Source organism: Camelus bactrianus, chromosome 34 (assembly GCF_048773025.1).
Source record: "Camelus bactrianus isolate YW-2024 breed Bactrian camel chromosome 34, ASM4877302v1, whole genome shotgun sequence".
Classification (NCBI taxonomy): Eukaryota; Metazoa; Chordata; class Mammalia; order Artiodactyla; family Camelidae; genus Camelus; species Camelus bactrianus.
The window spans coordinates 3028311-3040409 of record NC_133572.1 but is presented as its reverse complement, the minus strand read 5'-3'; the positions used below and the strand labels follow the sequence as shown (position 1 = coordinate 3040409).

The 12099-nt window shown below is 50.0% G+C and overlaps 1 protein-coding gene across 2 annotated transcripts in view; it reads left to right on the top strand.

The window, feature by feature from the left end:
* Nucleotides 1-9949, top strand: part of PARP11 (poly(ADP-ribose) polymerase family member 11) — a 34361-nt gene extending 24412 nt beyond the window's left edge. For both annotated transcript variants that reach the window (XM_074357250.1, XM_074357251.1), the window contains 3 exons: nucleotides 11-141; nucleotides 5519-5670; nucleotides 7190-9949. In XM_074357250.1, the coding sequence (XP_074213351.1) occupies nucleotides 11-141; nucleotides 5519-5670; nucleotides 7190-7506 (600 nt within the window). In that variant the 3' untranslated portion in view covers nucleotides 7507-9949. The remainder of the gene's footprint in view (nucleotides 1-10; nucleotides 142-5518; nucleotides 5671-7189) is intronic.
* Nucleotides 9950-12099: the final 2150 nt, after the last annotated feature.

Sequence of the window (12099 nt, the reverse complement as noted above, 5' to 3'; positions counted from 1 at the left end):
CTCTTTCCAGCTTATTCCTTTGCACAACCAAACGCATGAGTATAAGGAGGTTGCTGGTCTCTTTGGGAGAACGATGGATCGCAACAGAATTAGAAGAATCCAGAGAATTCAAAACCTAGACCTGTGGGAGTTCTTTTGCAGGTGAGACAGCTCCTAGTCTGAACCTTCTGCTTGGTGTCTGAGACGCTCGCAGTCCCGGAGCCGTGGGGCACCAGGGCTCTGTTGTGCTCGCTGTCAGTGTCGCCACGTGAGCCGTGCGGATGCACCAGGCTCTGCTCCTGCCGGATTTTGATGGGGTTTCTCAGCTCTCTCCTTTGTCATCCGGGGGGCGTGGCGGGTAGGGCTGCTGTCCCCGCAAGTCAGCGCCGTGCACCGCGCACACACGCTGTGACGGCAGTCCCTCCCGCTCGCCTGCCAAGGGTTAGGCTGAACCCAGCATCACAGGGGGCCTGGGGGCGCTTCGGCTGTGTCGCTGTGACCTTGTTGGCTCAGACCTGCCTCCTGTAAGCCATCTGCTTGTTCAGTTTTGAAGGCCATTGTGAAAAACATTTTCAGCTTTCCTGCTTAGCCCAGAGTTTATGTTGTAGATTTAAAATCTCGATTCATTACTCAGTTTAGGTTGGAAATGACCCATTGGATTGCTGAAAATAGAGCCCATTACAAGAAACTTACAGGTATTGTCCAAATTAACCTGTCATGCTGTATTTTTTTTAATAACAAGCATTACTTAAAATAAGTGGTTTTCTGAAACATTTTTATTAAATTTGTGTTCGAGATTTGATTTCTAATGTTTTTTAATACAAACAGACACTGAATATTTAGTCGGGAATTTCGAATACTAGAGTCTGATATAATGAACCCCCACGTATCCACGATCCTGACTTGATGCTGATACAGATTTACCGTCATGCTCTGTCTCTCTTTTCTTGCTATGTTGTTGTTGCTGCTGAAGTGTTTTAAAGCAGATGCCTGGCCTTAACCCGTTTTGTCCTCAGATACTTGAAAATCAGCTGACTTCTGTCTGGTAATGATGCATGGAGTTCTTTCACTCTTCTGGTTGGTCGGCTCCTGTGGCCTGAGTAAATTCCAGGTTTTACTCTCATACTGGCTTATATTATAAAATAGTGGTTTTCAGCTTGTATTCTTGGTAGTTTTGAGTCCTTGGGCCAAGCCCACTTTTACTTCTGACAGTCCTGGGCCTGAGTGCAGGTTTTATTTAGTTCTTGTTTGGGTGATTCTTTTGTAGAGGAAGATGGGAGCCTCCCTCTTCTTTGGTTTTATTCTCTCAGTGAATAAAGTAAGTTTCGCTAAAAGGTTCTGATGAAAACTTAATTCCTTATTCTTAATCAGGCCTCTGAAGTGGAATTCCTACCAGTCTCTCTCATAATTGGAGACCCACGTGGTAGCAGTGTTCCAGTGAATCCCCTAGAACAGTGTGTACTAAGGATGTCACGGGAAATGGTTCTACTCTGTGGGCGCCGTGCCTGATTTTATGGAATGTCGGCCCGTGGAAACCTGTGATGGTGAATGAACCCGCCACCTGCCGTGACGGCAGAAACCACTGAGTCTCATTTTCAGGACAGCCTGTCATTTTGACACCTGCCTGAAGATGGAGAGTGGCCTGGTCCTCTCATGGCACGTGACTCACCAGCAGGCGGGCGGCCCACGGGAGCCGGTCCAGCCTCAGTCTGCGTCGTCCAGGCCTTCCTCCTCCCCTCTTTGTCTGGCTGTCTGCGCACCAGCTTTGTGACAGGCACTGTTCTAGGCCCTTGGGGACAGGCGTGCCCAGGACCAGAGCTTGGACAGGGAGCCAGGCATGCAGCACAAGATGCAGGTGTGAGCAGAGCCGGGGCCCCTCACCCCTGCTGGGGAGCAGCGTCTGTGTTGTGGGGTGGGGAGTGTCACAGAGCATTTCCTGAAGGAGGTGTCATGGAGCCGGACGCAGGAAGGGGAGGGAGGGCACCCCGGGCATCAGGAGCAGCAGGGGCCAAAGTCTGCTGGCAGGTGGGGAACATGGAGCAGTGAGGGGTTCAAACAGAACAGAGGGTAGGCTGCTGGGGGAAGTGCTGGAGAAGCGCTCGCGAGGCAGGGCGCGCAGCACTGGCAGGGGCCCCTGGGGCGGGCAGGTGGTCATCTCCCTCAGCCTCCCTCGACTTGGACCGACCCAGAGTTGCGGTCAGAGTGGGTGCAGGCCAGGCCATGCAGGCCCTTATAAGCAAGCCAGGGGGTTTGGATTTTCCCCTGGGACGGTGGGCAGCCATCGCAGGGCTTGAAGCAAGAGAGTAATGGATCTGATTTGCAATGTAGAAAATAGTTTACCGGGTTGTACTCCGCAGAAGGAGTTCAAAGCAGTGGTTTTCAACTAGGGGTGATTTTGCCCCCCAGGGCACGTGCCACGGGTCACAATCAGCTGGGGGGCCCTTAGCACGTGGCGGCGTCTCCTACCTGTCCTGGTCCACCGAGTCAGAGCCTCTGTGCTCTGACATTTTTATCTTTGCGAATTTCTGTACGTGGTTCTGGTGTTCACCCAGGACGGGAGCCGCTGGTCCACGCCTAGGCCGGCTTACTGCAGTCCAGGGCGGGCAGCACTCCCTGCTGCAGTCGGAGTGCGCGGTGTGCCCCGCGGGGCCCCCTGGATGCCCTGGTCCCTGAGGGGGCGGGTGGTTTGAAGGCTCTGAGAAGCAGGTGCGGCAGCATTTTCAGTAAGTTCGGAAATGAATGTGGGGTCAGGCAGGGTGGTGGAGGACTCTGTCTTGTTCCCTGAGGTCTAACTGAAGTCCAGAAGGCTCTGGACCCCAAGGTCAGCCTTTCTGGAACAAGGTCATGGCTTGCACGTTCCCACGTGTTGCGGGCGCTAGAATACAGCAGGCAGGCCGCGCGGGGGGCAGAGCGCCCATACCCGCCTCCAGCTGGGGGTCGAGCAGGGTGTCGGCGCCCACACGCCCAGCTGTTTAACCAGCACTTTGTGTATAATATTTAAGAGAGACTCGGAATTCTCAAACAAAAGTTCCTGAGTGATGAGTGAAAATCCTGATTTTGGAGTGGATTCTAGTCATTACAAACCATGGAGCTTGACATTTGAAGGACGTATATTAACAAATGTTTACTTAGGAAAAAACAGAATGATTCCACTAACACTCGGCGAGCTATGAGGGTTGCCGTGGTAGATGGGGGAGCCTTAGACGACACAACTGGATCTCTACAAGTGGCTGAGAAGGGTTCTTACGATGGGGCCAGAGAGAGGGGCTGGCCGCGTGGCAGGACGAAGGGAAAAAGGAGCACCGGTCAGACGTCTTATGCAGAGAAACTTGAAGGGCACGCGTGCTTTCTTCTTATTTTATTTTATTAACACCTTTATTGCAGTATAACTCCTGTGTAGTAAACCGCACCTGCTTCAGAGGCTTGCTTGCTTCTTGAGCCCTTCCACGTTCTCAGCAGGAACTTGGATGAAAGTGTAGGAGGCCTGCTTATCACGCTTGTGAAAGGCTCGGCACTGAGAGGGGCGGCTGGTGTGCCGTGTGGGCTAACCGGGAGTCACAAAGGCCTTGGAAGGTTGAAACAGTGAGTCAAAACAAATACGGTTATCTTCTTTTAAAAAAAGATATTTTTCTTGGTTAGACAAGCAACAAATGTTTCTTGTCAAAAAAGCTTTTCAGACAGAACTTGAAAGTCTAAAAAGAAGGTTGGCATAACTTGTTCTTTGTGAAAACATCCTGGCTTTTTCCAAAGTCAGCGTTTGTTTCATACACATCCCCTGATGTCATGCTTAATGGTCTGAAAAGACTGTCTTCAGAGAAAGCAAAGACGTCTGAGTTGTGACGCTGCTGCCAGGTGACACTGGGGAAAGGCCGTGTGCGCTTCCATTCCTCTCCTCGTTTCAGGGCAACTCTCCCTCCCCCGAACAGTCACTAAGCTGCGTGTCCTTTATAAATTCTCTGCTTTTAGAATTGCTATATCAAGATAAAGCTTAATTGAAATAAATCTACAGCTGTACCAGTCTCGCAAGCCAAGAGAAGCGTGCTTTGAGAAGGCCCTGGGAGTTGCAGTCTACTCCAGCTGTCAGCAGCAGCCAGGTGCCCGGGGCAGAGCGAGCTCAGCCCTGCGCCGGCTCACGGCATCTGGGCCCCGTTTCTTAGCGGCGTTTACAGACAGGGAGGTGTCCGGCAGATTCATCTCCACTCGAGGCCGCCCGGGGTGGAGAAAGGCCTGGGAGCTGCGCTGTGTGAGGGACAGCTGAGGGATGGTGTCTGTTCACCTGGAGAAGAAAGCCCAGACTGGTACTCACGGTGATCCCTGGGCATTTGCAGAGCCGTTTTGTGTGGGGACATCGAATTGTCCGGTGTGCAGGAGAGGACAACTAAGAGCTCCCGGGAGAAGTACGGGAGGGCGGACGTGGCTTCCGTGTCCAGGTCGGGTGGCTGACTCCGAGCCACACCGATCCCAGGTGGGCTCGCTGTCCCGCGGAGCCTGGACACAGACGCGCTGAGGCAGGCGCTGGAGAGCTGTCATTTGCAGAGGTGGCGGGGGAGCGGGTGCCTTTTACTTTCTCAAATGTCTTTTTTATGAAATATTTAAAAATGAAAATGCAGCAGATAGTTTACGGACACCCAGGTACCTACCCATCGGATTCGACATTTTAACATTTATGACAGTTTCTTCATCTTTGTATCTGGGCCTTTTTAGATACAGAGCATTACAGTTACAGGTGGGCGTTCCCCTCCCCCCGCCCCCGCCATCCTCCTTTCCTGCCGAGGCTGGTGTCAGGCCTTCTTGTCCATGAGCTTTTTGTATTTTTTTACCACGTGCGTACACCTCTACAGTAGTGTTATTATCCTGAGCTCTGTGTCTCTTTCTGCAACATTGTCTTTCCGTTTGACATTATTTTTCAGGAGTTATCTATGTTAATACGTGTAGGGATAGTTCACTACTGTAACTTTCATGTGTAAATATGTAATTATTCTTTTTTCGATGAATTTTAGGCTGTTTTCAGTTGACTTGTTTTTTCACTAGTACACTAAACCCTGCATTGAATATCTTTTATGCGCTGGAAGAGATCTGTCTGTTGGGAAGAAGGTTGAACTGGATGGCTTAATGCCCCTTCCAGCCCTGAGATTCAAAATTCAAAATGCAGGGCGTGGTCCCTGCTCAGAGAATTCACTGTTAAAGGCCCTGTGCACTAGGCATGATTTATGGTTTGTGGTGTCATTTTTAGGCGTCTGTAAACCTTGGCTGGCTTAGGCAGTCAGCCACCTTTACTACGACCGAGCATCGTCTGTGATAGCTATAGTTTTCAGTATAATTTTCACCTTAAGTGTCAATGTTAACTAATTTTTGATGAGACGATTTACGTGTCCAGGAGCACTTGAGATTATTTCTTTTCCAGAGCTATTTGCCCACTTAGGATTTAGGTTAAAGAGCTGTGTTCTGTTCCCTATTGAGCTGTGCTCCTTGAAAAACCAACAGTGCCCCGTAACGGTGTTATTTCTGTGTGTTTTGTGTCTATGTGTTGTGTTTTCAGGAAAAAGGCTCAGCTCAAGAAAAAAAGAGGCGTGCCTCAGATTAACGAGCAAATGCTGTTTCACGGCACCAGCAGCGAGTTTGTGGAAGCGATTTGCATTCATAACTTTGACTGGAGGATAAACGGTATTCACGGTGCTCTCTTTGGAAAAGGTAATAATTCCCAGAATCCTGGGTCCAGTTTGGGTGCTCGGAGAGAATCTCCTCTCCCCAGTGAGCTGATGGTGACCCAGGGGTTTGAGAGTCGTTAAGTTCCAAGTTGCCGGCCGGGTCCCCGCACAGCCCCGGAGCTCCTGGAGCCACTCCCCGCGGGTGCCAGGTGGAAGGAGGACTTGGTGCAGCTCTGCAGACGAGGCGCCTCCCCAAGTCCCGGGCTCCCCGATGGGCGGCGGCGTGCCCATGGAAGCTGACTTCTGCATTACGTTTAATTTCCATGGATAAGTCCCTTCCACGGAGAAGCCTATGCACCAAACTGCTTTATGTCAAAAATACAGAGCACTGTAAAGTAAACAAATCACTGCGCGCACTGTGCGCGGGCCTAGGGGCTGGCAGTTTTGTTTGTTTTGTGTTGATCTTTAGAAGAATGACAGGTAAGGACATTAAAGAACAGGAAGGGATAATGGGGGAAATCCTCTGCTTTTCCCTAACATTGTGAAAGTCCAACTTCTCCAGATTCAAGCAAATGAAGGAGAGAGAGGAGGGGAGAGGTAAGGGTGGACAGTTAATTGTCTGGTCCTGACTGTGGACCTTACCTCCAGCAAGAGAACTGGCTGCCACTCCAGATCAGGAGGTGCAGCATTTTTTAAAAAGTAAATTACTTTCAAAAATAACTCCTGCAAAGATCATCCCACTTAGTTACCCGTAAGAGGGTCAGAAAGGTGTTACATAATTCCCATCAGATTTGGGTAATATGAGACTTTGCAGTTCACTTCCAAAATTTTTTAGGGTGAATATTCCCGTGATGAGGTCTGTCTCCTGGGTCTGCCATTTCGGAAGAATCGGTCCTTTGTCAAGTTTTCGTCTTTAGGCGAAGAGCCAGGGAGCGCATTCTTTAGGGACGTTCAGACGTGAATAGCATTGCACTCTCTTCCGAAATCTTCTCCTGCACGTGGGGTTCTGTTATCTCCAGAAACATTATTGAACTGTTACCCTGCATCATAGAAATGTGGTTTCTGGGGTTTGAAATCATCTCTGCAGACCCGCGTTTTCACCGTGCCCTCCAGCGTTTGGTGTGGATGTTCGGATGGGTGGGTGGCGGGGTGAGAAAGGGGTGGAAGGAAACAGCAGTGGGAGCGCGGTCCAAGCAGCTACAGTGCGGGGCCTGCCACTTTTAATCACGAAAAGTGTCCACAGCTGTCTTACTTATTGGATTTCTTTTTAAGCCTTTTTTTTGAAACACAAGTCTGGGAGCTACCTTTCGGTGGGGACGGGGGATGGTGTTGGTGGTGGGGACTGGTCTGTAGTAACCATCCCAGGGGCAGGCCGCGTCCCAGCAGGCCGTAACAGATAGATTTCTGTTCGTTTTGTTAAAACCTGCAGGCGAGGAAAGCCCGCATCTGCTTCCCTTACACCCTTCCATGTGTCTGTCCCCCGACAATCACGGCGTTCGTGCTTGTGTTGCACCTGTTCCCCCTGGAGTAATCTTGGCTCTCCGGGGCCCTTTCTTTTTAAGGAACATATTTTGCCAGAGATGCTGCTTACTCCAGTCGCTTCTGCAAAGATGACATAAAGCACGGAAACACGTTCCAGATTCACGGTGTCAGCCTGCAGCAGCGGCACCTGTGTCGAACCTCCAAATCCATGTTCCTGGCGCGCGTGCTCATCGGAGACTACATAAACGGAGACTCCAAGTACATGCGCCCTCCTTCCAAAGACGGGAGCTACGTGAACTTGTACGACAGCTGTGTGGACGACACCTGGAACCCAAGGATCTTCGTGGTGTTCGACGCCAACCAGATCTACCCTGAGTACTTAATAGACTTTCATTGATCTCACTTCCAAGTTTCAGTGGTCACGGACATTCCGTTCTTTTTCCGCAGGGGGATTTGATCTCCAGCTACTAACATGTTAATTAGCTGATGCTTCTGAAGCAGATAAGGAAAAAAAATGGCCTCCCTATAAAAAGACACGCTGACGCCGTGGCTGGTTTTTTGTCTTTCTGGTTTTGTCCATTATGAGTCGTGTTTGTTCCTTGTGTTTGTTAGCGACAGACACCGACGGGGAAGACAGCCCTCGAAACTGAATCAGCCGAGTCACTCAGAGTCTTGGAAGTTTACGGGTGTGTTTTCAGGGTCAATGTTTTCAGTCCAGATAGACTTATTCCTATACGTGTCCAAAAACTAAAAATACAGACATGAACGCTCCCCTTCAGAGGAACCGACCCTTTGTAAATTGAATTCTGAAATTGTCCATCCATCAGCATGTTGCTTTGTTGGTCTTCTGAAGGGGGCGTTTAAAACCTCAAAGCAGCCTGACACCTGAAGAAATCAGCAACGAGAGCCTGGTTTGCAGGGCTGCCAGACAAGGCAGAAGGATGAAGCCGAGACCGGGTGCCCTGCTCCGGCTGCCTCGGATGGCGGGCGGGCGCGCATCAGACTGCCTCGCTCTCACCATGCACTCCTGTCTCCCAGCCTCACTGACACCCGCGACAGCCCGGAATCGGCCTGCACATCACCCACCAGAGCTCCTGAATTCTCGCCTAAGGCTGACTGCACGAGTGTTTACTGCAACTTCCAAGTGAAACTTTTATTTATTATTTAAAACATTTTCCCTTTGTTTCAGGTCCCTACAATGATTGTCAGACATTGTAATCTGCTCTCCCCCCCATAGCTATTCAGCAATGAGTTGTAAAATTCACACTTCTACATTTTATCTCACTTGATGATTTTTTTTTAATGAAGGGACTGAGGATTGAACCCAGGACCTTGTGCATGCTAAGCACGCACTCTGCCATTGAGCTACACCCTCCCCACCATCTCCCCACTTTGAATCACTGCAGCAAGCATGGGATGCTTGGAACAAATCTGGTTTATTCTTTTGAGTAGCAATTGACAATCTGCTAACTCTTGAAAAGTTAGGTACAGTTCATCAATCGTGCTTAGTGGAAGTTTGTTTCCCCGTTCTGTCTGTGTTGCTGTTCTATTTTAAGGAGGAATAAGTAATGTCGGAACAGCTTCCTGCCCCTGAAAGTATTCCAGCAGAGGCTGGACAACAGCTTGGCAGAGATGTTACACAGGAGTCCAGGTGTCAGTGGAGGAATTGGCCACAGGATTGTTAAGAGCTTTTCCAACCTCGATTTTCTATGATTCTACCTGAAAAAAAAAAAAAAAAGAAGAAAAGAACACTATCTTTTCTGGAAAACCTTTTCTAACTCAGTTTAATACTAAATTCTCGCTCCATTATCCTCACCTAGTTTTGGCTGGAAGGTAGTGAGCATAACTTAACTTCTCAAGAAAAACCCACGCTTGTGAGGCTCAGCTCCAGCATGTGAACTGGGCAGGCGTCTAGAAATGATACAGATACGGAGTGTGGAGCAAGGCTAGGTAGTTCTTCAGCTGCCCCAGGTCCCCGGGTTCCCCGCAGAGCCCAGGATACACGTGATTGTGCCGTGGAAACTAAGTGGTACACGGCACACAGGGAAGGCACGTCCAGTACTTTGAAACCAAGTAACAACAAAGATTTCCTGACTCTGATGTGCAGACTGACAGCCAGTTTAGATGAAGGGCCGTTAGTGTTTAGAAAGGACACGTTTTGGAGGCACCAGGATGTCATAGTGGAAATGATGGCGGGAAAGTCACCAGGCTGCCTAGTGAGACACAGCACAGAGCCACTCTCAGCTCGCTCACAGAAATCCTGTTAGAGACATTAGGATTTCAGACCTTGAAAATCTTTTTCTTCTACGTATTTGTTATTTACATACCAAAAAATGTTAAAATAGCCCCCCCCTTAAATATGGCTATCTTTTTTTTTTCAATTTAACTTGATTGCCTCTCCCATCACTCGAATGGGATAACTTTGTAGCTTTCAGGGGTTGTTACTCTGTTAGACACAAGCAGGTCCTACCCCTAGGAGGCTAAGAGCTGGAGGTTGAAACTCGTGAGGCACCCTGCGTGAACTCTGACCCTCACTATTGGGCCCCCTGCTTACGCGGACCTTGTAACAGAGAACGTAGTGCTATCCAGCTCCCCTTGTAAAAGAAAGAGCGGATGTTGATTAACTTTTAAAACACAACAGCGTAGAGTGAATGGATGTTAGAGCTCTTGTTTTTGGTCAGTAGATTGAGCTGAGGATCGTATTGTCAGGATGTCCCGAGACTGGAACCAACCGTTTGCCGTGTTTTCCTCTGGTCATCACGTGGGGTGTGGAAAGGGGGCTGGAGAGAAACTATTCCAGATCCGCGAATAAATGATTTTCAGATTCTGCAGGAAAAACAGCTGATCGTGGCTTTGCTTTCTTGCTTTGGTAATAGCAGCCTCGGGGTAAAAAAAAAGTGTTTATAAGAAACAGTCTCCTAAATCTTTTACTTGCTAACAGGAAGGTTTTGCATTAGTGCTGCTTTCATTTCTGGACTGTTCCAGTGAGGGTGGTCAAGTCGTGGGAGCCGTTTTTGACGTAGGAAAGTGCTGTTTCCCACACAGTGGCAGGTCTGGTTGTCTGTACCCCGTGTATTTATGTCTGTGACGTCTGTGTCCCCGCCCTGCATGATTTAAACCTAAGTTTTCTGCTCAAACTGCATGGACTCTGGGAGTCTGCGGCCTGTAACTCTCACGGAACCGACTTGTAGGCGGGGGCGGTCTCTGGGTCTCCGCGTGAATCACGGGCCACAGCTGATCAAACCGCCTGTGGGGAAAATCGTTTCCTCCGTGCCACTGAAAATTCCCACAGAGCCCGAGACCGGCTTCCTTTGCTCCTGGCAGCTCCCGGCTTGGAGAGGAGCAGTTCGAGGGGCGTCTGCCTTCACCCGAGGTCTGCAGCCTCAGCCCCTCCCGGTGTGTGCAGTAGTTCCTTTTGGAGGAACGTAGGCATGTCGCTTAATCTTTAAGCTTCTTCTGGCCAAACATCTTAATTGTAGCGCTGGGAGAAATGCAAACAGAATGAGCAAGGCCTACCCGTGCACACCGTCCGAGTCTTCCGTTTGCTACAGCCATGTTCCAGTCTGTCTAAATGCTGGTCTATTACTAAGGCTCATTATGATGAAAAGTCAGCTGCACTTTGCTTGATGATGTAGAAAGATGACAACCTTACAGAAGTGTGCCTAAGCCGTCCGGGTATCTGAGGTCACCTCCCGGGTTGCAGGAACTGTGCCAGAAATGACTTTGCGGTGAGCAGTCCTGGTGGCGGTTCCGTCCCAGACCGCCTCCCCGGCCCCAGGTAAGGGTGTTTTACTTATTTGTCAGTAATCATTTAATTTGGTGTAAAACAATCCATTTGCAGATGAAGTTATACATTCTGGACTAGTCAAGAGAAAAATGTAATGAAACATAGCCAGGAAGAGGAAAACAAATCCTCGTCAAAAACTTGGGTGAAGTGATTTTGCCGAATGTCACCCGCCCCCTGCACTAAATGCAGGAACAGGTTTGGTGAAACACGCCTCCCGCCCTCACTTCCTGTGAATAATTCGATCGTGTTCCTTGGGCACCGCTGGCGGAAGAAAGGGCCGTTTTGAGAAACTTGGAGGTACACGGCTGTCGGATCACAGCCCGGGCAGGGTGAGTGGCGTGCCCAGGAGAGGCGCCCACAGCTCCTCCCTCACCTTCACTTTGGCGCAGAGGGAGGTTTCCGAGACCCCAGGCTGAGGCAGGTGTGGGAGCTGTTTGCAGCCCCTCGCCCCTCGCATGCTGCGCCGTGCCGGAGCATCCCGGGTCGGAAGGTGCGCTGCGTGTTCCCAGCACCTGGCGGTGCCTCCCTGCTGGGACTGACGCCAGCCTCCTGCTGGAAGGCGCTGCAATGCTCTCAGCTCTAACGGCCTGGCGCTCACTCCTTGGCCCCGCTGGCTGTGAACTGGGCTTTTATTTGAACCTTCTCACTGTGCGGCTGTGTATCTAAGAAATCAGCGTTGGTTTTACTTATTTTTAAGGGGCTTCTCTCGAGAACGGGACACAGGGTTATGCCAAAGGCATCTGTGTTCCCTGCTGCTTTTTAGCTTTGCTGGACCCTCTGCCACGGAGAGGCTGCACACGAGCTGATCCTGACCCAGGCTTAGGCTGACCCCACTGTGGGCAGTCAGCTTGGGGTGTGGGAGGGGGGCAGACAATCTAGACCTGAATTCAGACCATCTTTACCATCTTAACCGTAAATCCAGGTTGTGCTTCTGGTATCTTCCTGTTCCTTTTTCATACCTTTTCCTGAAGGGCTCATTAGCTTTAAAGTCTCCCTGGGGAACGCGTAGATGCTGCAGGCCTGATCAGTCCACATTTGATTAACATTCTTAGAGAGTCGGTGTTTGAACCCAGTTCCTCCTCTTTATTCATTAAGGAAAAGATCTGGCACCGTCTTGGGAGTGCTGATCTGAGTTTTATTTCTGGGTTTGCTTGTCAGAAGGTGATTTTTTTTTATGTATTTATTTTATTTTGGGGGGGGGCG